The sequence below is a fragment of the Schistocerca americana genome, chromosome 1 (assembly GCF_021461395.2).
Source record: "Schistocerca americana isolate TAMUIC-IGC-003095 chromosome 1, iqSchAmer2.1, whole genome shotgun sequence".
In the NCBI taxonomy this organism is placed as follows: Eukaryota; Metazoa; Arthropoda; class Insecta; order Orthoptera; family Acrididae; genus Schistocerca; species Schistocerca americana.
In genome coordinates, this window is record NC_060119.1 from 870,840,750 (window position 1) to 870,865,933 (window position 25,184).

At 40.8% G+C, this 25,184-nt stretch overlaps 2 protein-coding genes across 4 annotated transcripts in view; one reads left to right on the forward strand and one right to left on the reverse strand.

The window, feature by feature from the left end:
- LOC124613967 (clustered mitochondria protein homolog) overlaps positions 1-14,897 on the reverse strand; it is a 362,940-nt gene extending 348,043 nt beyond the window's left edge. Inside the window, exon 1 of the mRNA XM_047142757.1 lies at positions 14,736-14,897. Coding sequence (XP_046998713.1) covers positions 14,736-14,853 — 118 coding nt within the window. The 5' untranslated portion in view covers positions 14,854-14,897. The remainder of the gene's footprint in view (positions 1-14,735) is intronic.
- Positions 14,898-15,469: 572 nt separating this feature from the next.
- The window catches only part of LOC124613976 (mRNA export factor Gle1-like), a 136,724-nt gene continuing 127,009 nt past the window's right edge, over positions 15,470-25,184 (forward strand). The window contains exons 1-3 of one of the 3 annotated variants that reach the window (XM_047142784.1): positions 15,470-15,542; positions 15,892-16,197; positions 18,422-18,631. In XM_047142784.1, coding sequence (XP_046998740.1) covers positions 15,910-16,197; positions 18,422-18,631 — 498 coding nt within the window. In that variant the 5' untranslated portion in view covers positions 15,470-15,542; positions 15,892-15,909. Of the gene's footprint in view, positions 15,807-15,891; positions 16,198-18,421; positions 18,632-25,184 lie in introns of all 3 variants that reach the window. The other 2 variants (XM_047142767.1, XM_047142775.1) reach the window with 2 other exon arrangements.

Here is a 25,184-nt window from a genome sequence, read left to right on the forward strand (position 1 = left end):
TGTGAAGCTTATTTTTCGAGTTATTCTGGTACGTCAACTTAAAATTTACACCCTGTATAAATAGTACAGTAATGCTGCCATCAAACCGAAGACTGGTTTGAACTCCACAAGGCTGTACTAGGCAGGGGCCTGCCATTGCGTTTTTCAGCCCTTCGTACTAACTTACCTACAGTTTAGCGAAGACTCCGAACCACGACGCAGTCCGGCGTTTTTCACGTTAACCAACATTGCCAGAGGTGAAAGAAGTGATATGACAAAGTCCCAACACTGATCGGTGGTCGGAGTAGAGATTCTTGGAACTGAATTCTGGTTCATTACCACTGAGTCAATACCAAAACGGCTTTAATGATTTGTAGATGCATATAAAGCTCATGTATGTGAATCTGACGGTAGACTGGCATTTTCCACGCGCTGAACTGGGTCGTCCCACGCTCACGAAGTGAATGTGTACTTGCACTGCGCGAGCCATGAGGGGCCAAAGTGCACTCATCAGACAACTGCTTACGTAACGAACGCGACACGACATAGCGGGGACCGAGACCCTGTGTAATGCGATGCGTGGCCCCGCCACATGCGTCGACCCCCTGAGGGCAACCTTATACGCATGACAACAGCTCTCTTCTTCACACATCGGCCGCGTCCGTTCCCAGGTGCGTACGGATTTGGGGGAAGGGTCCAAGGAATAGGCCCTCAACAGGGTCATACTCTGTATCCATTAGATACTGCTAAGAGGGTTGTAGTTTTGGGATGGGAAATTTCACGCGATGCTCAACAAAGCCAGTGCAGAAGAAGGCCACTAACGCAGTTCTTTCCAGAGAGGTTCTCTACAGCCTTTATAACATGACGCACGTACGGGTGAACAGTCTGCAGACATCAGCTGGATGAGTATCTGAAATACAATCTGTCAAGTAGATCGCATGTCTACTGCTCAGTTTAAATGTCAGGTGTAGTACGACTGTGGTTTAGTTGACTTCACTTGTTTGACCGTTGTATGAAAGGTCTAGGACGTCATCACTGCCTTGCCGTTATTTCGATACAATTTAAATTACTAAGCCATTAGCAGCTTGGTGATCTTGTACAAGAACGTATCTTCACGACTGCACCGTTACAACCCCTTGAGGTTATAAACAGGACACTTGTTTGGTCTGGTGAAATGTTAATGAACTAACGAACAAAGAAAATCTTTTGGACCAATTTCCAGCTGATACTCTCGGTAATTTTACCATAAATAATGTAGTTTCCTTTCTGCACCAAGAAAAATTGAATAAGCGTAATAATTACGTAGTAGGCTTAATATTCAATGACAGCACATATCTCTCCCTCCCTATACATCCACAAACAAGTAGCTTTTTCGCCATGGCTACTATGTACAAGCAAATATTCTTTAGTGTACAACGAATAACATGTTAAGGACGTAACTAAACATCACAAACAATATTTAACATATAGCTATATTTATTGCAGTAATGAGAATATCTGAAGTTAAATCTGTAGGTTGTACTTTCAATGCAGTAACTTTTCATTTCTACCGTCCATATTAAGAATATAAGTGATAACGAACTACAGGAACATCGGTCGAATGTCTTTAATCGAACGCCAAAAAATGTGGAGACGAATCTGAGTGCCACTGAACTAGACCATTTAACTAGTCACGAGTAGATCAGCAGTGCATACTGTTTGAGAGCATGAACCACTACTACTCGGTCCCTTTATATGTGAGGAATTTGGTATTCGGCAGCACGCAGACGATATTCGTCACACGAGATTTCACCACTTTGCTCTATGCTCGGTTAAGACACTGATACGGGAAAACTACATAAACAAAGCAAAATTTGGGCTGTAGCAGCGAGCCCACATTTTGAGTTGGTCGTTGTGCCAATAACTATTTTGGCACGGGAATTACAGCTGGACAGTTTCCCAGCTTACTAATGTCACCTGTAACTGTTCGACAAAACGGAAGGAGGAATGATTTTAACAGGAATGTTGCAGACATGTTCATCTTTATGGTATGCAATGCAACGCTCCAAATATAATAAGGGTTTAACAGTTGAGGAACAAGGTGAATCACAGTACTGTTTCTGCAGTATTATTACAGGATAATTTAATGACTTAAAAAAAAGTTCAAATGTGTGTGAAATCTTATGGGACTTAACTGCTAAGGTCATCAGTCCCTAAGCTTACACACTACCTAACCTAAATATCCTAAGGACAAACACACACACCCATGCCCGAGGGAGGACTCGAACCTCCGCCGCGACCAGCCGCACAGTCCACGACTGCAGCGCCCTAGACCGCTCGGCTAATCCGGTGCGGCGACTTAACTCCATCTGGAACATAATCTGGCGTACGCAGATTTATAAGGGGCTATCAAAAATTCTCGTTCGAAAGCCGTACAATCCAAATTAGTATGTCAATTAGGCAAAACTGCCATGAGCGTTGTGGCATTCATCCAACGGACGCATCAGGTTGAAGATATGCTTTGGTAAAACAGTGTGTCCCGTTGCACATCCTCGTTCGACAGAAATCTTTCAGCCTTCAAGGCTTTTTTAAGGGGCTGAAGGCGTGATAATCACGTGGAGTGAGATTAGGGCAACAGAGCCGCCGATCGATTGTCTCGCACTAGAATCAGCATAACTTCTGCTTTACGACATTTGCTATATGAGAACGTGCATTGCCATGAAGCAGAAAGCACGCCCTGGCGCACCATTCCACAATGGAGGTTTTCAACAGACATGCTACCCTACACACATTCTTCATTCTCAGATGGATGTCTACCAGTTTATATCCTTCGGCAGCTAAGAAAAGAACACCGCCACGTTGATCATGTATGTACGCGTCTCCTAATGACGTCACCAAAGTTCATGTTTCCGCCTTTACCGAACGCACGACGGAAAGATACGAATGCCACAGTAATCTCTTGTCTCTATGTCAGTACTTATATACCCGCATCGGTGTGGGACTACGTTGCAGCAAAACCCTCAAGCGGAAACTTTCTTTGCGCCTTATACGACCGGCGTTCAATAACTACTGCAACATATTTCTTCCTGAATGCAGGTTTGTTTTATTCAGTATTCCAACACACCATATTATGCCCACTGTTTTGCCTACAAAACCTCATTTTTCAACACAATCTCCGTTCAGTGCGACAGTCTTACGCCACTTAGAGGGCCTGTTTGTTCGCATGGCAACGCATGGTCGACGTCGACGCCAACTTCTTTCTGCATTCCACGTACTGCTTCCCGCGGAGTGCGTCCTTCGCTGGTCCGTACGGATGGAAGCTGTTTATGGCCTTCTGCTAGCGGCAAAGAACCCAGCAGGCACACACCTTTGATGATGATGTTTGGTGTGCGGGGCGCTCAACTGCGCGGTTATCTTCTCAGTGCAATCTCGCCACGTGCACGAATGATGATGAAATGATGAGGACAACACAGTCATCTCGAGGCAGGCGAAAATCCCTGACCCTGCCGGGAATCGAACCCGAGACCCCGTGCTCGACACACCTTTGAGTACCCTAACAGGTGGACGAGTGTGTCAGCAGTACCAAAGGAAACGCCGAATTGAGCAGCGAAGTGTGTCAGATCCGTCTTTCACCTCCAATGAGTGAACCCACGTCCCAACAGTGCAGGGCTGACAGATGTATACGGCCAGCCGGCACACGGGAAATCTAATAGGTTTGCGCGACCTTGTTGCAATGATGAGATACGCCTCGCTCAACGACTCACCGTGCTTTTATTCACTGTCATGTTTCCGTAGACATTCTGAAAGCGTCTATTCATATCTGCGATGCTCCGGTTTTCGCCAAAAGAAACTCAATGACAGCTCTCTGCTTGGAATGCACCGCCGTTACAAACGCCATTTTTAAGGCTACGTATAGCGCCGTCACCTAACTTCATGAAATTATAAGTGCCGAAGTGGGCATATTCCACGACGTCCCACGACAAATTCTGCATCTTTTCAACCGAAACTGGCCGAGAAAAAAAGTGTTGCCCCTCGTATATCAAAATAAACAGCCTATCAATCAAATAGAGTGCGACCGGCGGTACCAGGAGCTTCATAAACAATACTAAGTAGTCTGTACGACTACACATATGTACCAATTTTAGAATTTCGAGGAAATATGATAGCTGCGAATTTTGCAAAACTACGTTCTGCATCTCTCATGCATCAATTTTCTCCAGTGATACTGGTCTCTCAAAAATTTAGAGATCAAGAAGTGTGCCCTTATGAATTGTAACTTTGTGCACGGCAAATGGGCACATTGTCGTAGTCATGAATAAAGTGACAGAACGGTACAGATTGGAAGCCCAAGACTTCTCTGATCCGTCGAACAGTATCAGCAATACACGTATCCTCTTCACACGCCAAATATTATTTCTGTTCCTCCTAAGGGCGAAAGGAACCCTCGGTGAGCATGGTTTTTAGGCGTAGCAAGCAGCATTGCTGGACACCATTTCGAAATCTTTATATGCACTCCTCAAGCCACTACATTGTAGTGGGAACTTTGTGCCAATATTAGCGATTTTTGTCCTACTCCACTTGTCTACAGTCTTCAGTAGTTTTCATCTCTCTTTTCTTGCTCTCGTGATTCCTATGCCAAATGTAAACGGAGGCAGCCTCGAATACAGGTTCTCTAAATTTAACCTGCCGGGTTTCGCAAGAAGACGTTGCCTTTCTTTCAGAAACTCTCATTCGCGTTCCCTGGACGTCACCGTTATAATCAACCTGTTACGGTCCCAGCAGCGCGTCTGAATATGTTCATGTTTGCTGTCATACCTACTAAATCAGTGGTTCCCAGTCTGGGGTAATTATCTCCTGAGGGGTGAAAATTATTTTCAAAAGATCATTACTATTATCACTTTTAGTCAGATTGTAATATTGGTTACACAAGTTAACAATAATTACACTACTTAGTACTACCATTAACACACGATACAATGCGGTGAAAGTTACAGCTTTTGAAATGCATGTGTGAGCGTCCTCTTGCTCCTCAAATAATCCACCCACTAGGCACACACACATATTTCGTACATTATCCCATGACATTAAGAAATTGAGACATATGATGGAAAAATCGCAACAACAAGGAGTTGTGTAACAAACTAAAGTTGGTGGGCGTGTTTCTACATCTCAAAGATGATGTGTCTTCACATTTCGCGCCAGTCGCATAAGAGTGGCGATAAGAGCGCCACTATGAGGATGAACAGCAGGTTTGTTTTAAATACACGCAGTAACAGTCGTGAGCTTTAGATACCTTCGAGACTGGACGTGGTGAGGTGAGTTGATGTTAGTCAAAACTGCCTTTAAGGCGACAGAGATGCCATTATTAACACCTCACTGACTGAACGACGTCTTGTAATAGGACTACGAGAAATTAGATATTCCTCATGTGATATTGAAGAAAGACTTGGCAGGAATGTAGCCACTGTACACGATTCCTACCAGCGATGGTCACGAGAATATTTGGTCGCAAGAAGACCGGGCTCCGAACGGCCACGTGGCACTACCGAGAGGGAAGGCCATAGTGTTCGGCGTATGGCTCCGACGCATCATACCGCATCTGCAACAGCAATCTGAGCAGCAGTTGCCACCTCAGTGACGTAACGCATTGCCACAAATCGGTTATTTCAAGGACAGCTCCGAGCCAGACACCCCGTATCGTGCAATTCCCTGACCCCAAAATGCCGCCATTTGCAACGTCAGTGATGTCAAGCAAGACCTCACTGGAGGACAGGGAGCAGGTCTTTTGTATTTTCTGATGAAAGCTGGTTCTGCCTCGGTGCCAGTGATGGTCGTGTGTTGGTTAGACGGCAGTTGAGGGCCTGTAGCCAACCTGTCTGCGGTCTAGACCAGTGGTCGTCAAACCTTTTTGCTCAAGAGCCAGTATTGACATTGAGGGACGACACCTCGGGCAGCATATGTACCAATCTTATTATTAATTGGTAAAATATACAAATTGGTATGTTGTAAGCGTCTAGTAGACTAGTTGTGGTAAGGGCGCGAAAAGTTGTCAGCTGGCCCCCACGTAGTGTTAAAAATAGGCACCATTCAGACCACTTCGCGACCCCAAAGTCGTATCACAGCTTTGCCTAAGTCTTGTGTTGTCTGTGCGAACGGATGGTTAATTAAAGTAACTGTACTTATTAATATTCCATCAGAACTACTGACGGTCTTGGGAGAGCCAGTCCTGACAAAACTCTACCATCTGGTGAGCAAGGCGAAATACCCTCAGACTTCAACAAGAATATAATAATTCAAATCCCAAAGAAAGCAGGTGTCGACAGATGTGAAAATTACCGAACTATCAGTTTAATAAGTCACGGCTGCAAAATACTAACGCGAATTCTTTACAGATGAATGGAAAAACTAGTAGAAGCCGACCTTGGGGAAGATCAGTTTGGATTCCGTAGAAATATTGGAACACGTGAGGCAATACTGACCCTACGGCTTATCTTAGAAGCTACATTAAGGAAAGGCAAACCTACGTTTCTAGCATTTGTGGACTTCGAGAAAGCTTTTGACAATGTTGACTGGAATACTCTCAAATTCTGAAGGTGGCAGGGGTAAAATACAGGGAGCGAAAGGCTATTTACAATTTGTATAGAAACCAAATGGCAGTTGTAAGAGTTGAGGGGCATGAAAGAGAAGCAGTGGTTGGAAAGGGAGTGAGACAGGGTTGTAGCCTCTCCCAGATGTTATTCAATCTGTATATTGAGCAACCAGTGAAGGAAACAAAAGAAAAATTCGGAGTAGGTATTAAAATCCATGGAGAAGAAATAAAAACTTTGAGGTTCGCCGATGACATTGTAATTCTGTCAGAGACAGCAACGGACTTGGAAGAGCAGTTGAACGGAATGGATAGTGCTTGAAGGGAGGATATAAGATGAACATCAACAAAAGCAAAACAAGGATAATGGAATGTAGTCGAATTAAGTCGGGTGATGTTGAGGGTATTAGATTAGGATATGAGACACTGAAAGCAGTGAAGGAATTTTGCTATTTGGGGAGCAAAATAGCTGATGATGGTCGAAGTAGAGAGGGTATAAAATGTAGACTGGCAATGGCAAGGAAAGCGTTTCTCAAGAAGAAAAATTTGTTAACATCGAGTATAGATTTAAGTGTCAGGAAGTCGTTTCTGAAAGTATTTGTATGGAGTGTAGCCATGTATGGAAGTGAAACGTGGACGGTAAATAGTTTAGACAAGAAGAGAATAGAAGCTTTCGAAATGTGGTGCTACAGAAGAATGCTGAAGATTAGATGGGTAGATCACATAACTAATAAGGAGGTATTGAATAGAATAGGAAGAAGAGAAGTTTGTGGCACAACTTGACTAGAAGAAGGGATCGGTTGATAGGACATGTCTGAGGCATCAAGGGATCACCAATTTAGTATTGGAGGGCAGCGTGGAGGGTAAAAATCGTAGGGGAGACCAAGAGATGAATACACCAAGCAGATTCAGAAGGGTGTAGGTTGCAGTAGGTACTGGGAGATGAAAATGGTTGCACAGGATAGAGTAACATGGAGAGCTGCATCAAACCAGCCTCAGGACTGAAGACCACAACAACGACAACAACTTATGTTTCAAAGCATTATTTAATATGAGACACTATTAAATATGATTTGAATGTCAGTTTTCTTCTACTCATTGCACTATATTGTAAGATCATTAGTGTGATGTTCCTTGCTGCAAATAAGTATCCCATTTGAAAATGACTGTCTCTGTAAAACACATTCACAAATCCGTGTTACTTCCGTCTCAAAATTCATACCGTAGCATCTGATCACTACTTGACAATCGCACACGTGAGTTGTCGGGACTGGAAGACAAAACAATGAGAGTTTCCCGCTGTAACACAGCAGTGGCCGCGCTACTTGACCCCTATACCCCTGAGGTAAGCGGCGAACTTTACTTAGCTCATGGTCAAATTCAACATCGATTAAAATTAAGCACATCTTAAAATCTTAACTCGCTGTGTAAGTATTTTTTTGTTTCTAAGCAGCAAATGAACAGCTGTTAACGTTAGTTGACGTTTTGGATTCGGCTGTTAGTTGTCAAGTGCATATTGTTATAAAACACGGCTGAGAATTGCGGGGTACACGAATACTTGATTCGGGCCGCAGTTTGACGACCACTGGTCTAGATGCACTGGGCCTTCACCTGCAGTTGTAATCTGGGATGTCATTTAGTATGACACCAGGAGCACTCTCGTGGTGATCCCACTCACCATGACTGCTATGGCGCCGTTCATGAACAACATTCCAGGGTGCGTTTTTCAAAACGACAACGCTCGTCCAAATACAACATGCTCTACAGATTGCTGGACATGTTACCTCGGCCTGCTCGATCGCCAGATCTGCCTCCAATTGAGAACATATGTGACATCATCGGACGGAAACTCCAGCGTCATCCACGAACGGCATTAACTGTCCCTGTATTGAACGACCGAGTGCAACAAACATGGAACTGCGCTCCATAAACAAACACCCAGCACCTGTACAACACAATGCATGCACGTTTGCATGCTTGCATTTAACATTCTGACGGTTACATCAGTTATTAAAGTACCAGCATTTCACACCTGCAATGGCTTATCTCATTCTTACATTAACCTGTGATCTAGCAATGTTAATGACGGAAACATGTTACCTAGAACCATGTATTACCGAAATTTCATTACTTTTTGTGTTGCGATTTTTTCCATCAGAATACATCACATATGCTGCAATATATCATAACATGTGTACTCCGATTCATAGGTAGATCTTGCAATGAACCACAATAAATAAATAAAGAAACTAATTGACAGGACAGCACAACAACAGTAACTATATAATGGCTACTACACTGTTGCACGGTCTACACATTATCATTATTATTATTAGTATTAGCATTAGTATTTGTAGTTGTAGTAGTAGTAGTAGTAGTAGTAGAGGGAGTGGTCATACGGAAAGCACTGGCAGCCAGGAGTTATCCAGTTTCTGATAATTCAGAAGTAACGAATAGCAATCAAATGATATAGAGGATATGGTTGAAGCAGGTGTCGCTAGGGAAAGAAATGGTGTCGAGGAACCCTATTTTGTACCAAGTTTCTACCTCATTGTGAACAGTTAGCATTCTTTCTGAGGAGTTGTAGGTAGCAATCGCGATGCACTAAGAACTACTCCATCATTCTATAAAAAGGAAGGTTTTTAACTAAGCACCACCAATTGCCTCATTAGTTCGTGGTTTTGTGAACACCTACAGAAACTAAATATCATTTACCTTTTCAAAACACAAGCGTTCAGAGAAAATAATTTTTTCTGAAGTTTAGTTAGGCGCTAATGATGATGGTCAGGGAGGGAGGGGTGGGGGCTCTACCTAATATGACAGCACTCAGGGGTAATGTCCGCAGGAAGACTCCAATCGCTAGAGTAGCATTCTACAGTTACGTCAAATGGTGTGTTATAGTGTATTCTACTGTTCCGTTCCTTCAAGAGACATAACTAAGTCTTCGAGTGCTATTAGAGGACAGAACGTCTATACAGAGTTTGAAGGGAGATACTTTGAGAAGATGTCAACGTGGCTATTCGGAAAAGATAATCGTAAAAATTTCTGAAAAAAGTTCCGGGTGACTTACGTCCTTGCGACCTACCGTATGTGTATTCTGTTATTAACGTTTAGTGTAACTTTTTTGCCGACAGTCTTTGGATAGCTTTGATTCGGCCAGCAACGATTTCCTGTTTCGCGACAATTTCTTCTTCCTAGAGGAACTGCTGCAACCAATATAACGTAAAACTGCATTTGGGGGCTTAAGTGGTAACCCAGTTGCAAATCATCTGGCTCTAAATGAATCCAATTACATTGTCAGGGCAGGCAGAGATACGTAAATGAAAGATAGCGTCGTGAGATAGTATATCGCTCGCCATCGGACACGACGGTAGCAAGTGGATAAGCAGATATATGGGCTAGAACATTCAGGAAGCTCCCTCTTTATAAACCACAAATCGGATGCTAACCATTTTACAAAGCGAAGAGTTAGTTTTTACGACTAATGTGTGTTTCATTATGTGGCAAACTATTTTACACGTTGTTCCACACAGAAACTCGTGTAAAGAGGATCTTCACTAGCAACGAAAACAAATACAATGTACTTCATGAATCTATGACGCGTGAATGATGTAACGACTATCGATCTCAGGACAGACGCTGTAAGTGAGTGAATGATTTTATTTATCTACTTCCACTTATATTAATTTTCTGGAACTACAGGCAAGTTTGTTTGAAATGTACAGTATCAGAATTATATGCTAATTTAACCCTATAGTGGTTAATGACACGTATACTGTAAATTTCCTCCAAAATCGACCACGCTGTTCTACAAAAGCGAATAACCTGGTTCGCGATGCAGTTTGCCTACTTAACGGCTTCCAGGGACAACGAAAATTTGATTTTCAGTGGTTCATATAATTACTGACCAAATTTAAAATTTTAAAATGCTGTCATGAAACCCTCATTAAGAGGCATAATCTTTTGTTTAAGGTCTAACACAATAAGACAAGTACTAGAATTAAAAACTGTGTATCTTGAGGAAGCGTAACTCTTGGGTACAAATTATCCGGACTTTATTCATCCAGTGTTTGATGAAGAGAGCACTTAGCGACTTCCAACAACCTTAAAGATCATTTCCAACCTCTTCAAAACGTTTTCCGGCTTACATGCTTAACATATTGACACATTAACTCGTCTGCAAAGTAATCAGACGTTTGAAGCTGTTTTGTACCTGGTAGATCGACTGTTTAAAGAATCAAAGGTTGGGGTTACTGTTAACAGTTACACCACTATTTCACACATCCGGCAATCAAGAGGAATTTTTTAAACGTAGGTCGCCACTTAACATATATACGAATAGCAGAACGGAATTCCAGCAATGAGTCTTCAAAATATTTGTTAAAGAGGTACGAATGCCGTAATAGTACAAAAAATACGCAGTTTGCAGGGAAAGTCGAAGCAGACCTTATCTTTCATTGAGACGCAGTAAGTCTGCGGGTGGTCTCAAGTTAAAAAACTACCAAGAAATTGCATTTCTTGTCGTTAACAACGATGATATGGTCCGAGTATTTATTTATTAGACGCTTTTGTGTTTTTATGTTTTAATGGTTAGTCGCTACCAAGAACATACGCATTTAAGCTCGTAAAAGGACGGAGTGAGTATATGGCCCTGGTGGTATATGCAATTATTCTTCCGTTGAACAAGCACGTTCCTGCATGGATGTTCGACAGCGTAAAAAATCATGAATGCAAGATCGCCTTCACACTTGTCCGTAAATATCTTTTAGTCAACAGCTCGAGACGCTCATATCCAGTATGAACTAGCAATTGAACAGTGGGTATCAAGAGAAAGCGTATGAAGGATAATGGCGAGCAGATAAGCGGTGCGATTTTCCGAAACCCTGAAGTGATTAATGCTCTGATGAAATTCCTTCCGTGTTTGGAAAAGTCTGACACCCAGAGAGTTTAACGAACATTACGGGCGTATCCCGTTCTGGGTGAACACTTTCATCAGTGATGAGAATATTACCGCAGCCGGAAAAAATTGGAGGGTGAGAGGTGTCTGACATCACCAAACAGATGAAACCATCGGGCTGCATGTGGCTACAAGTCACTATTCTTCACATCAGCATTACGTGATGAAGCTAACTCTGATCTGTAAGGAGGTTCGAATGACAAAGGCTTTTCGTGCAGAGAAATGGTACAGAATTCGCACAGCGTGTATTTTATTGAAGAAGAAATTAATACCTACATGCCAACTTCCTGGACAAGAAAGGACACAGAGTGAAAGCGTGAAAAGTACCATTTGTTTTAACATGAAAATCGCATCTTATCAAGAAAGAGTGTTGAATCTCTGGCACTTTTTTTTTTACTGGCAGCAGAACCTGGAAATCGGTGCACATAACAATACTTGCCTTGGGTCGCAACGGGATTAAAACTATTCTTACATACTCGAGATCTCACACCAACACCATGGATACAGATTTGTTCTAATCATTTAGCTGCTATAGGCGCAAAGTTCTTTTAATATAATTTATCGCCCGTTACCTTACGCCATGAAGCCAACACATAATTACATAAAATATACAGATACTGGTTGAAACAGTGTCAGAATATTTGTTTGTTTTCAAACACACACGCACACTTATGTACGGAGTGAAGAGGGAATTATTTTGAGGAAGTACAATAAATGGGTCTTCATTTCGAGATGTTTTATCACTCTTCGAATTTTATGAGATGAATTCAGCAGTAACCAAGCACTTCCCCTCACCTCTGAAATTCTCCCCTACAATGTTTGTTGATAATCTCACTACGTCGTCAAACACTCAAACTTACATGTGAGTCCGACGACAGAGAACAGCTCCCAAGATATACAGAATTGATACATCAAAACATGTACACACATGTTGCCACGACTTTTTTACACGACTGTTCATACCAACTCTGCACATGCCACATGCCACAAAAACACCGTGGGGGGGGGGGGGGGGGGGGGGGGGGGGGGGCGCGGAGACTGGAATTAGCTGTTCATTCAACAAGTATAGAACATAACACACTCTACACAATTAAAAACAGGCTACTACTAACAATAGGGAGATGTGTCTACTGCTATTTGTCCATCGGCGGACATACGAAACTCACATATACAGGGTCTTACATGTCAGAAAAAAGACAACTGATGGGACTGTTTCCAAGAAAATGTTCGTAGCTGTTTTCCGTATTTCTTCGAAATAATTCGCCGCCAGAGATATCCTCTGAAAAGTTTAATCAATTGCTCTTCCTTATTGTTGCTCAAGTGAAGCATTCATTCATGCGTTACCGATAGTTATAGCAATGTTTGCACTAAGCACGTAAATTTCGGACTTTAACAAACATTACCCTTAATACAATAAACGTAGAAACCATCCAATTACCAAAACAGTTGCTTAGTGCTCCCTAAAAAAACAAAAAACACGACTTTTTTACACGACTGTTCATACCAACTCTGCAAATTTGTTTAGAAAGACTACATAAGAAAAGTAATAGAAGATGACTAAATGTGTTAAAATCAAGTTTGTCTCTATAAAACTATCACGTCAGTCGTTAAGAGTGTGTCGCTGTATTTCGTACTACGACAATTGTAGACGAACTGCGAAACCGAGAGCATTAGTCCAGTCGCACACAAATCTACTAACCGTGAAGCAAGGACAGAGCAGTTGTGGATAACGAAAGTGAACACTGAAATTCAGAATTTACGGCGAGGGGCACTTGCGCTCAGTCGTGCTAGACTCATCTTTGTAATTCATTTGAAATGAAATATTCTCTTTTATAACTTCATTATTGCTGATATCTCCAACACTCGACACAGCAACGAATAAATCACTTCCAAACACCGTGTTCGTAAGGTACAGCACACAACAAAATTCGCAGCAAAGAATCACTCCACTACTTGAACGCAGTTTTAAACAGAACGTGTAACATTTCGATTAACTCGTGCCCTTTCGCCCAACACATTCGTTTTGGGACACCCAAACACACTCTCTGCCGTCAGCAGGCTAAATGACGGACACAAGAGGTTGCGAGAGGTACTTGTATAATCACACCGCTGTGTAACAATATAGCGGCCAGCCCGTGGACTTCGATCGCAGGGCACTCGGCGCATGCGCGACACAGTTGTCGTCACGATCTTTGGCGCAAAGCCAGAAATCTCGCTGTGTCCTCCGTGTAGGGCACAGGCGGAAAGACCGCAATTCGATAACCGCAACTGCATAAAGTGGCTGAAACTGTTCCACAGAGACTTCCGTACACACTCCCAAGCGAGTGAACTGACGGTACTTCGTTACGTAATCCAGTAGAAAGCCGCAATTCACAAATGACGCTAAAATAAAGTGTTTTATAAACGGAAAGGACGCTCTACGCAATTATTGCTAAAGGCACACAGCATCTCTTCAGTTTTTAAACTAACTCGTCCTCCAAGCTACAATGTTACTCCTGACGAAATGAAGTTTGACTAAACAATATATGAGGCGATCTCCTTTCCGTAATTTTTCGTTAATGCATTCCGCCGAAGGAAAAGTTTGTAGATCAGAACAGCTGTCCTTATGAGCCAGCATTTTTTGAACCAACGTACCAAAAAAAGAAAACAACTGCGGCATCGTACTGGCTCAGAACTAGTTATTTTAACTGATACTAGCGGATCATCGGTTTAAGTTTTGGCCATACATCCTCTCTGGCATATCAGATACGGTAATTACGGTTTTAGTTCTAATGTACTGGGTTGGGGGACTTTTGATATCACGTGATAAGGTGCAAATTACACATATTAACGCAGGTAGGATGGAGATATTAACAACAATCTCACATCAATATACCTTCTTTGTTTCTATATTGTAGTACTGAAACTATTAGACTAATGAGGCAAAATAACCTCTAAGAAAGCAGTACGAGGAGAAATAAACGAACATTAATGCCTCAGTTAAGAATGGGCAATAATATACAAGTCCAGCTTTGGTGCAAATTTTCATTTGCTTATCCTGATAGATTTCACCCACCTTGATTAATGGCCTTTACATCTCACATTATACTGATTATTCATTTATTTAAAACTAAACCGCAACATGAGTAAAACCTTAGCGTCAAAACAGAATTCGATGCGTAAAATACTCAGTTACATCATCAAGGTTGCCGCTGTACGTCGTCTGCGGCTACGGATAATTAAACTTTGACTGACCTTTGTGAGACGCCGAAGAACTCGAGTCAGTATCTTCTTTTTTACTGTTAACAGCGTTTCTGCTGGGTTCATCAATTCCATTTTCCGCCGCTGTTTCGACTTGGGAACCAAGAGCCATAATCACTCCGTGCTATAGGTTTTCGCCGACTGCACGTGTGTTCGAAACCTCGAAACCGAATGATTCTGATTGGCTGGCTTCTCTAGTACCATCTTAGCCAAAGATAGTTATAACGAAAAAAAAGACTGCCTCTACTATGTAACATTTAACCAAAAGTTTCCCTTCCTCTTTTTATGGAAACAAGAATACAAACGGAAAAAGTAATTTTTGCGTCTATCGTGATTAATATGTTAATAACAAGATGTGTGTTCTTTAAATCAACATTTTTGTCAGGAGCAACTTTCGCATCTCCTGGAAAGCAGAGTGATGACATTATGCCAAATACCGGTAACTTTATTGTTCTTGCATAACTATTTTGTCATTGTGTTTCTAAATAACGTCCTTCAAAACTCTGTCTTACTAAACGTATTACAAACAAAAAAATTTAATTTGCTTATTTTGTTACTAATAAAAATGAAGCTTATTAAATAAAGAGAACCTTAATTTTAATATTCCATTTCGCTTTCAGCTCTACATTCTGAAAAAAAAATCTATCTTTTCAACATAGTTTTCAGCACTGGTTTTTGTACTACTTCAAAGTATGAAGTCTTTGACCAAAGATTCTTAATACAATGCACTGTAGCATGTTAACTTTGACTGGCGGTGATTTCACTCGTTTATTTTGAAACATCAACAAAAATAAATGAGTGGTAGTGACTACAGACTATGAGTTTTGACATCATGACGATTCGTTTGCCTATTAGATGAATTTGTAAATTTGTGTGAGGCATGCCATTACTCCGTAGTACCTTGGTGATGTTATTGCAATTAGACCTTAAACTTCACTTTTCATAACAAGGATGTGTTATACTTCGACGAATTGACAGAAATAAAATTTGATTTGTTTGTGACAGTAATATTGTCATTAAATGCCAGTACCACGAAGTAGAAGTTTTAAATTTTACTCGTCGCAAGTAATTCGTTTGGGATTTTATGTCAATATACCACTCTTATTTGCACATGTTTACTGTTTATGATTCCATGTTATCTTGCTTGCAGAAAGCGGAAGACTCTGCCATGGAGCTCGAAAAATTTCGACATTCTGTTATTCACAAAGCGGCAGAGCTCAGTAAGGATATCGACACCATCACAATTGGCCCTAACTCGTACAGGAATGGTGTCGGAATTGAACATGAAACGGACACTTCAGAAATAGAAGATTCGCCTAAGGACAAGAGCCCTGAAAAACATAAGCAAACTACCATGAACAGTTCAAGTTTTAACACTGATGTGGATGATCTGACAACACGTACCTTGAAAATAAACAACTACCTTTTGGAGCAACAAAGATGGAAAGCCGTTCTGGTAAGGAAAGAAAAACTTTGTTTTACTTAAAGATTCTCCTTGTAGGTCTTTTCAAGTCATATTCAGGCAATTTTGATGAAAATAAAAAGGTCTTTGTCAATTATGATTGTAGAACTTAATATATCGTAAAGTAGTAGCTTAGCAAGCGAACAAGAAAGATTCTGGATGTTTATGTTTTGAAATGCTGCTATTCATTCAGTCCACTGAAAAGTTCCCTAAGTTTGTGCATTGGTATTAGTTGTAATCATGTTGCAAAACAACAGACTCAGGGATGATATTTAATAGGTAAGGAATTCTAGCTGTGAAAGAATTAGGAAAAAATTGCCAAAGCAAGTTGCTGGGAACAAGTACCATAGGTACAAACAAAAGTTGTCCCAAGCATTTATAATCTTTGATGCACACTTCAACGGGTATATCAAAGTGATGCAAAGGAAAATATATTGGAGATTGCAAATTGCAAGACAGCATTCATGATCCTGAGTAAAGATAAATACGATACTTGTTGGATAGACTGTACAGAGTTGCACGTCCTCACGCATTAGAGGGTTGTAACAGCTTGTTGTGAAACATAAATCTGAAAATTGCAAATTATTTCATAATTTTCAAATATCGGTATTATAGATACAAAATTTTTACAGTTTGTGGTTGAATTATTAGTTGTAAATGAACTAGGTACTCAGATTTTGGAAGGATACAAGTTATTGTTTAGACAGTGTCCCAGAAAAAATGGAGCAGGAGCAGTCCAGTTCAATGAAAAATATACTGTTTGTTTGGAGAAGACTGTTCAGTACTGTTTTTCCAACTTGCAACCTAATTGTCTCTCTTCAAACTTACTTAGATCTCAGGTTATATTACAGATTAGCATTTCATCACAGCCAACATTCCAAACATTGTATGTATGCAAAAAAAAGAAAAAAAGAGATTTTCAATGTTCCATTCTTTTTTATCGTTGTCTCACACCACACCATCAGGATGTTACATGACATAGCTGACATTTGGTATCGGTAGATTCATTTGACCCAAGAAAGTAATCTGTAGTAAGCTTAAGAAAGAAGTCCGAGTCATTTTGAGATTATTTACATTATATCGCATGGGCACCATAAATATCATCAAATCAAAATACGAACATACATGTCCATGAGGTTTGATATCTACTTCTAATCTTGAAGTGATTGTAGACAGCTTGCTTACATCTAATCTGCTAATGAATGCAACATTGCCACCTGATCTCAAAAATTATCACAATATATATTAACTTCTCAGTTCTGACAACTAAATTTTTTTTGTCCTTCTCTCCAAAAACAGCAATCACATTTTGTGGCCTGTTTGATTACTCATTGGTGGTTGGGGCATGCAGCAGTTGTTAGTTGTCCACTGTTTGTTGTCCATTGTTTGCAATGTCACTTGCAGTTTTACCTAAAATATGCAAAATGTGTAACTTTTAATTTTCAGTGTGAGTATAAACTTGAATTTCTTTTCCAGGCAGCATACTAACTTCAAAATTTTTTTACCCAAACATCTTCTAATTTATTTGATCATTGACAATAATGTCTGATGAAATCTGGAGAATAACTGTATCCAGCAGTTAATGTCAGATGGGTAATGACGTAAAGGGAACTTGATTTATTGCCTAACCATTCATATTTCAGTTTTCATGATTGTTCTTGATTGTTGTGGTTGTTGTCCCCCTTTATTCTCTAAACTGCATAATATGAATGCTATGATGATTCATTTGAAAAAGAGCGTGGCTACTTTCCCTAATATCCTTGTTCCATCTGAGCTTGGGCTTCATCTGTAATGAACTTGTCATCAATGTTATGTCAAACTTAAGAGTTCTTGCCTTCAAAATTTAATAAACCTTCTACTTCAAATTACTCAAACCTCTTTTTGTAATGCAATCAACATATCAGAGCTGTTATTTAAAATTTGGCACAAACTATGATGATATAGACTTAGGTACAGCCTACCTGCCATTTTACTCTCTGCTACGTACTCACAAAGATGGTGGTCAGAAGATCCAATGAGGCTTGTTTCCCTTGCCTCAAATGGCTGAAACAGAGGAGACAAAAATGACAGGATGTTGAAAGACATTGCGGAATGTGCCAAGCACTCGATCAAACAATTATAGTACAATGCTGGTGGTGTCATATCTTCCCTCCTACTAACACCTTCCCCTTATACATTGGATCCTAATGTACTCTAGATCAGCATATCTTAATTTCAGGATGCAGTAAAGCCACGCCTTCAGAAAATGAATACTTTAGCAAGTTTGAGTCAAAAGGAAATGGAGTTGCGGCGAGAATGTATAGAGAAGGAGGTGCAGGCGAGGGCATTATTAGGAGAGCATCAAATATGGCACCAGGTACAGCAAGAAGAACTTCAAGCAACAAAGAGGAAAGAACAACGCTTAGATGAGCACCGCCAGCATATTGTGGTAATAACACAAAATAAGAGATAACTAGTTTAATAACTTTTTGTAATTCAGTTATTGCTTTAATACCCACTATTCTAGGGTCAGTCAGTAGAACCTAACTAATGATAATTAATGTTTCTGTATGGTTCAGCTAATACATTTGTCTTTTTTGTGACGGGCTGTAAGCTGCTATTTTGTACTATAAGTCAAGAGGTGACTTCTTTCTTTCTGTGAGTTAGTCTGTTACTTGTCTCTTCATTTTCAAGTTGAATGATTTTCTTCCTCCCTCCCTCCTACCCTCCTTCTCTCTCTACATACACACACAGTGTGTTCAGAAACAGTCTGAAAAGCTTGTACAGGTGTTACAGATTAGGTTGAACTGAGAAATAATAGTTAAGGAATAAATTCTATATGTTGCATGATTTCAGAGTTAATTAGCATTGAAGTTAGCCAATCAGGCAGTTCAGTGCACAAATTCAGTTTCTTGTTCGGTTTTAGGAAGCCAAATGAAGAACACGTTTGGTGACACTGTCTCAGGCAGGGCGCTTGAATTTGCATATACAACAGCTTCATTGGCTAATTTGCTCAGAAATGACACAATATCTCATCTGTTTGTTCTTAACAATTCTTTCTCAGCATAACCTACCCTGCAATACTCTTACAAGCTTTTCAGATTGTTTTTGATCATTTTGCACCCCCCCCCCCCCCTCTCTCTCTCTCTCTCTCTCTCTCTCTCTCTCTCTCTCTCTCTCTCTCTCTCTGTGTGTGTGTGTGTGTGTGTGTGTGTGTGTGTGTGTGTGTGTGTGTGTGTGTGTGTGTGTGTGTGTGTATGTGTGTGTGTGTGTGTGTGTGTGTTTTTGGAAGAAATTCTGTTACTGAAAAAAGTAAAAGTGTGATACAATGTTTCTGCTAGCTGCCTGACTGCAGTGCAAAAATATACAGTGCCCAGGAACTTACTCAGCATTGAGATTTCTTATTTAACTTTTTTAATTGAATTTATTGGCCTTTATCTTACACCTTGTAGCCAGTTCATATACAGGGATTTGTTTGTTTGCACTCATACGCACATTGTAGGTAGAACACATACTTAGACAGACCTGGCTATTAGAGAGGGGAGTTGCCTAGGCATTGAATTTGTGTGAGATTTCATGGAATAGGGGACCAATAGGTGAATTATTGCATACATCTTGGCTTTATCTTTTTATTTCTTCCCATTCCCATTGCCAGTCTTCCATCGTGCATCTGTTTGTGGCGTATTGGTAATCCCTACTTGGTCTTGCAGTGCAGGTGGTATGCCTTGTCACAGCAGCTCATTTTTTTTCTCTCTCCCCCCCCCCCCCCCCCCCCCCCCCCCACCCCACTAAGTGGTCAACATCTTCATTGTTAGTAACCCAACAGTTTGATTTCATCCAAGTGAAATTAATGAAATGGCCCTCTTCACGCATCAGTTCCAACACTATGATAATGTTGTGTACAGTGAGGTTTCCAGTCAAACAGGTGCTAAAATTTGTAAGTACTGTTAGATGCTTCAAAAAGAGTCACTGGTTTTGGAGCCATTAGTACTGATACATATTGCCTCTGGATGCTGTCTTAAAAACTGTGCCAAAGTTATATTGTTAAAGTGAGCCTCATTGTCAGAGGTAATGCCAGTTGTTATGTTCACCTTAGGCAGTTTCACTGAGAGTGGGGTGCTAAAACTCTTTGGTGTAGGTACTCTAATGTCCTTCTTTTACATCTCCTTGGATACACTTGGACAAGAGGAGGGAGAGTTGTAGTGATCCAGACGCACCCAGTTAAGGCCTGTATAATTACATTTGAGGTGATCAGTGTGATTGTTGGATTCATATTGATTCTTTTTAAGAAGAAATTTGTTGCAGAGATAATGCTGGCATAGACGAGTTGGAGTTTCTTGTGCTTATAGATGAGTTGGAGGTTCATGTGCTTCAACCAAGAGTGCATTGGTAGGGGTGGAGAGCATTACTCCCAAAGAAGCTCTTGGTGCTTTATATTGGCATTTATTAATACTGTTCAGGTAACTGTCAGTTTCAGTTGCAGATCAATAACGACCACTCCAACAATCAATAATTGGATGTTGCATTATACAGTAAAGTGTTGGTGCTGTGCCAACATTCCAGCCCCTCCCAAGTGCTGTCGTAGCACTAATTATGTGGACAGCCATCTTACATTTATTAGCCACATATTTTGTGTCTGTATTCCAGTTTAGCTTATGGTCGATGAAGAGTACCAGGCTTTTGACTACCATCTTGGAAGGGGAGTGGTACATATCTAGTACTATTATTGCTGACAGATTTGCTCTGTGCCTCAAAAACAACACTGCATTTGATTTAGCTGTGGATGTATCCAGTCCATTGCTTGTAAGCCACTTCTTGAGTTTGTCAGTTGTGACTTGCAGTCTTCTATGGATATAATTTCCATGTAAATACATATATTTTATGCGTACGGCAAAACTTTCACGTTTTCCTGGATATATACCATGTAGGTCAGTGGTGTAGATATGAAATGGAAGGGGTGCCAAAACAAATTCTTGTAGCAACCCCATGCTTTGTAATTTGTGGTCCTATCACATGTCCTTTATGTACTGCAAGTAGAAACTGGTCAGAGAAAAAAGATAACAGGTGTTCTGCAGATGTTTTGGGTATGCATTGTTCCTTTAGTTTTATGGTTAGCACTAGTAGTTCTATGTTATTGTAGGCACTATTTTGGCCAGAAACAAAGCTTGGGGTCTGTTTCAGCTGAAGTATAGCTCTATGTAACTAACCACGTTGAACTGAAAATTAATGAAGTGAACATACCATACAGTGCAGGGCATAGGAACAAGAAGTCTTTCATATCTGAGAACATTACTTAAATGTTATAATATATCTGACCTATCTGTGTGACATGTCATCATTGAAAGAACATATTTCTGATCTTATAGCCTAGTTGTTGCATTACAGGTTGTTGTTGTTGTGGTCTTCAGTCCTGAGACTGGTTTGATGCAGCTCTCCATGCTATTCTATCCTGTGCAAGCTTTTTCATCTCCCAGTACCTACTGCAACCTACATCCTTCTGAATCTGCTTAGTGTATTCATCTCTTGGTCTCCCTCTACTATTTTTACCCTCCACGCTGCCCTCCAATACTAAATTGGTGATCCCTTGATGCCTCAGAACATGTCCTACCAACCGATCCCTTCTTCTGGTCAAGTTGTGCCACAAACTTCTCTTCTCCCCAATCCTATTCAATACTTCCTCATTAGTTATGTGATCTACCCATTTAATCTTCAGCATTATTCTGTAGCACCACATTTTGAAAGCTTCTATTCTCTTCTTGTCCAAACTATTTATCGTCCATGCTTCACTTCCATACATGGCTACACTCCATATGAATACTTTCAGAAATGACTTCCTGACGCTTAAATCAATACTGGATGTTAACAAATTTCTCTTCTTCAGAAACGCTTTCCTTGCCATTGCCAGCCTACATTTTATATCCTCTCTACTTCGACCATCATCAGTTATTTTGCTCCCCAAATAGCAAAACTCCTTTACTACTTTAAGTGCCTCATTTCCTAATCTAATTCCCTCAGCATCACCCGACTTAATTAGACTACATTCCATTATCCTTGTTTTGCTTTTGTTGATGTTCATCTTATATCCTCCCTTCAAGACACTGTCCAATCCGTTCAACTGCTCTTCCAAGTCCTTTGCTGTCTCTGACAGAATTACAATGTCATCGGCGAACCTCAAAGATTTTACTTCTTCTCCATGAATTTTAATACCTACTCCGAATTTTTCTTTTGTTTCCTTTACTGCTTGCTCAATATACAGATTGAACAACATCGGAGAGAGGCTACAACCCTGTCTTACTCCCTTCCCAACCACTGCTTCCCTTTCATGTCCCTCGACTCTTATAACTGCCATCTGGTTTCTGTACAAATTGTAAATAGCCTTTCGCTCCCTGTATTTTACCCCTGCCACCTTCAGAATTTGAAAGAGTGTATTCCAGTTAACATTGTCAAAAGCTTTCTCTAAGTCTACAAATGCTAGAAACATAGGTTTGCCTTTCCTTAATCTTTCTTCTAAGATAAGTCGTAAGGTCAGTATTGCCTCACGTGTTCCAGTGTTTCTACTGAATCCAAACTGGTCTTCCCCGAGGTTGGCTTCTACTAGTTTTTCCAATCGTCTGTAAAGAATTCGTGTTAGTATTTTGCAGCTATGACTTATTAAACTGATAGTTCGGTAATTTTCACATCTGTCAACACCTGCTTTCTTTGGGATTGGAATTATTATATTCTTCTTGAAGTCTGAGGGTATTTCGCCTGTTTCATACATCTTGCTCACCAGATGGTAGAGTTTTGTCAGGACTGGCTCTCCCACAGCCGTCAGTAGTTCAAGTGGAATATTGTCTACTCCGGGGGCCTTGTTTCGACTGAGGTCTTTCAGTGCTCTGTCAAACTCTTCACGCAGTATCATATCTCCCATTTCATCTTCATCTACATCCTCTTCCATTTCCATAATATTGTCCTCAAGTACATCGCTCTTGTATAGACCCTCTATATACTCCTTCCACCTTTCTGCTTTCCCTTCTTTGCTTAGAACTGGGTTTCCATCTGAGCTCTTGATAGTCATACAAGTCGTTCTCTTTTCTCCAAAGGTCTCTTTAATTTTCCTGTAGGCAGTATCTATCTTACCCCTAGTGAGATAGGCCTCTACATCCTTACATTTGTCCTCTAGCCATCCCTGCTTAGCCATTTTGCACTTCCTATCGATCTCATTTTTGAGACGTTTGTATTCCTTTTTGCCTGTTTCACTTACTGCATTTTTATATTTTCTCCTTTCATCAATTAAATTCAATATTTCTTCTGTTACCCAAGGATTTCTACTAGCCCTCGTCTTTTTACCTACTTGATCCTCTGCTGCCTTCGCTACTTCATCCCTCAAAGCTGCCCATTCTTCTTCTACTGTATTTCTTTCCCCCATTCCTGTCAATTGTTCCCTTATGCTCTCCCTGAAACTCTGTACAACCTCTGGTTCTTTCAGTTTATCCAGGTCCCATCTCCTTAAATTCCCACCTTTTTGCAGTTTCTTCAGTTTTAATCTACAGGTCATAACCAATAGATTGTGGTCAGAGTCCACATCTGCCCCTGGAAATGTCTTACAATTTAAAACCTGGTTCCTAAATCTCTGTCTTACCATTATATAATCTATCTGATACCTTTTAGTATCTCCAGGGTTCTTCCATGTATACAACCTTCTTTCATGATTCTTAAACCAAGTGTTAGTTATGATTATGTTGTGCTCTGTGCAAAATTCTACCAGGCGGCTTCCTCTTTCATTTCTTAGCCCCAATCCATATTCACCTACTATGTTTCCTTCTCTCCCTTTTCCTACACTCGAATTCCAGTCACCCATGACTATTAAATTTTTGTCTCCCTTCACAATCCGAATAATTTCTTTTATTTCATCATACATTTCTTCAATTTCTTCGTCATCTGCAGAGCTAGTTGGCATATAAACTTGTACTACTGTAGTAGGTGTGGGCTTCGTATCTATCTTGGCCACAATAATGCGTTCACTATGCTGTTTGTAGTAGCTTACCCGCATTCCTATTTTCCTATTCATTATTAAACCTACTCCTGCATTACCCCTATTTGACTTTGTGTTTATGACCCTGTAGTCACCTGACCAGAAGTCTTGTTCCTCCTGCCACCGAACTTCACTAATTCCCACTATATCTAACGTCAACCTATCCATTTCCCTTTTTAAATTTTCTAACCTACCTGCCCGATTAAGGGATCTGACATTCCACACTCCGATCCGTAGAACGCCAGTTTTCTTTCTCCTGATAACGACATCCTCTTGAGTAGTCCCCGCCCGGAGATCCGAATGGGGGACTATTTTACCTCCGGAATATTTTACCCAAGAGGACGCCATCATCATTTAATCATACAGTAAAGCTGCATGCCCTCGGGAAAAATTACGGCTGTAGTTTCCCCTTGCTTTCAGCCGTTCGCAGTACCAGCACAGCAAGGCCGTTTTGGTTATTGTTACAAGGCCAGGTCAGTCAATCATCCAGACTGTTGCCCTTGCAACTACTGAAAAGGCTGCTGCCCCTCTTCAGGAACCACACATTTGTCTGGCCTCCCAACAGATACCCCTCCGTTGTGGTTGCACCTACGGTATGGATATCTGTATCGCTGAGGCACGCAAGCCTCCCCACCAACGGCAAGGTCCATGGTTCATGGGGGGGGGGGGGTGCATTACAGGATATGAGTCTATATCGAAGGTACATAATATGGCTTACATCATGTGCAATGAATAACCATTAACACACAATAAGCCATACTGAAATCAGTACATTTATGTGACCTAAATTCATCGCATCTGTGCATCGTGTGATGTTAAAACATGTATATTCAATATGTACTCAGATCCTGTAATACAACAACTACTCTATAAGACCACAAATATGTTTTTTCGATAATGACAAGTATCATGTAGACAGGTCAGGTATATTGTAACATGTGAGTGATGTTTTCAAATACGTAGTAAGTTCTTGGTCCTGTGCCCTGCA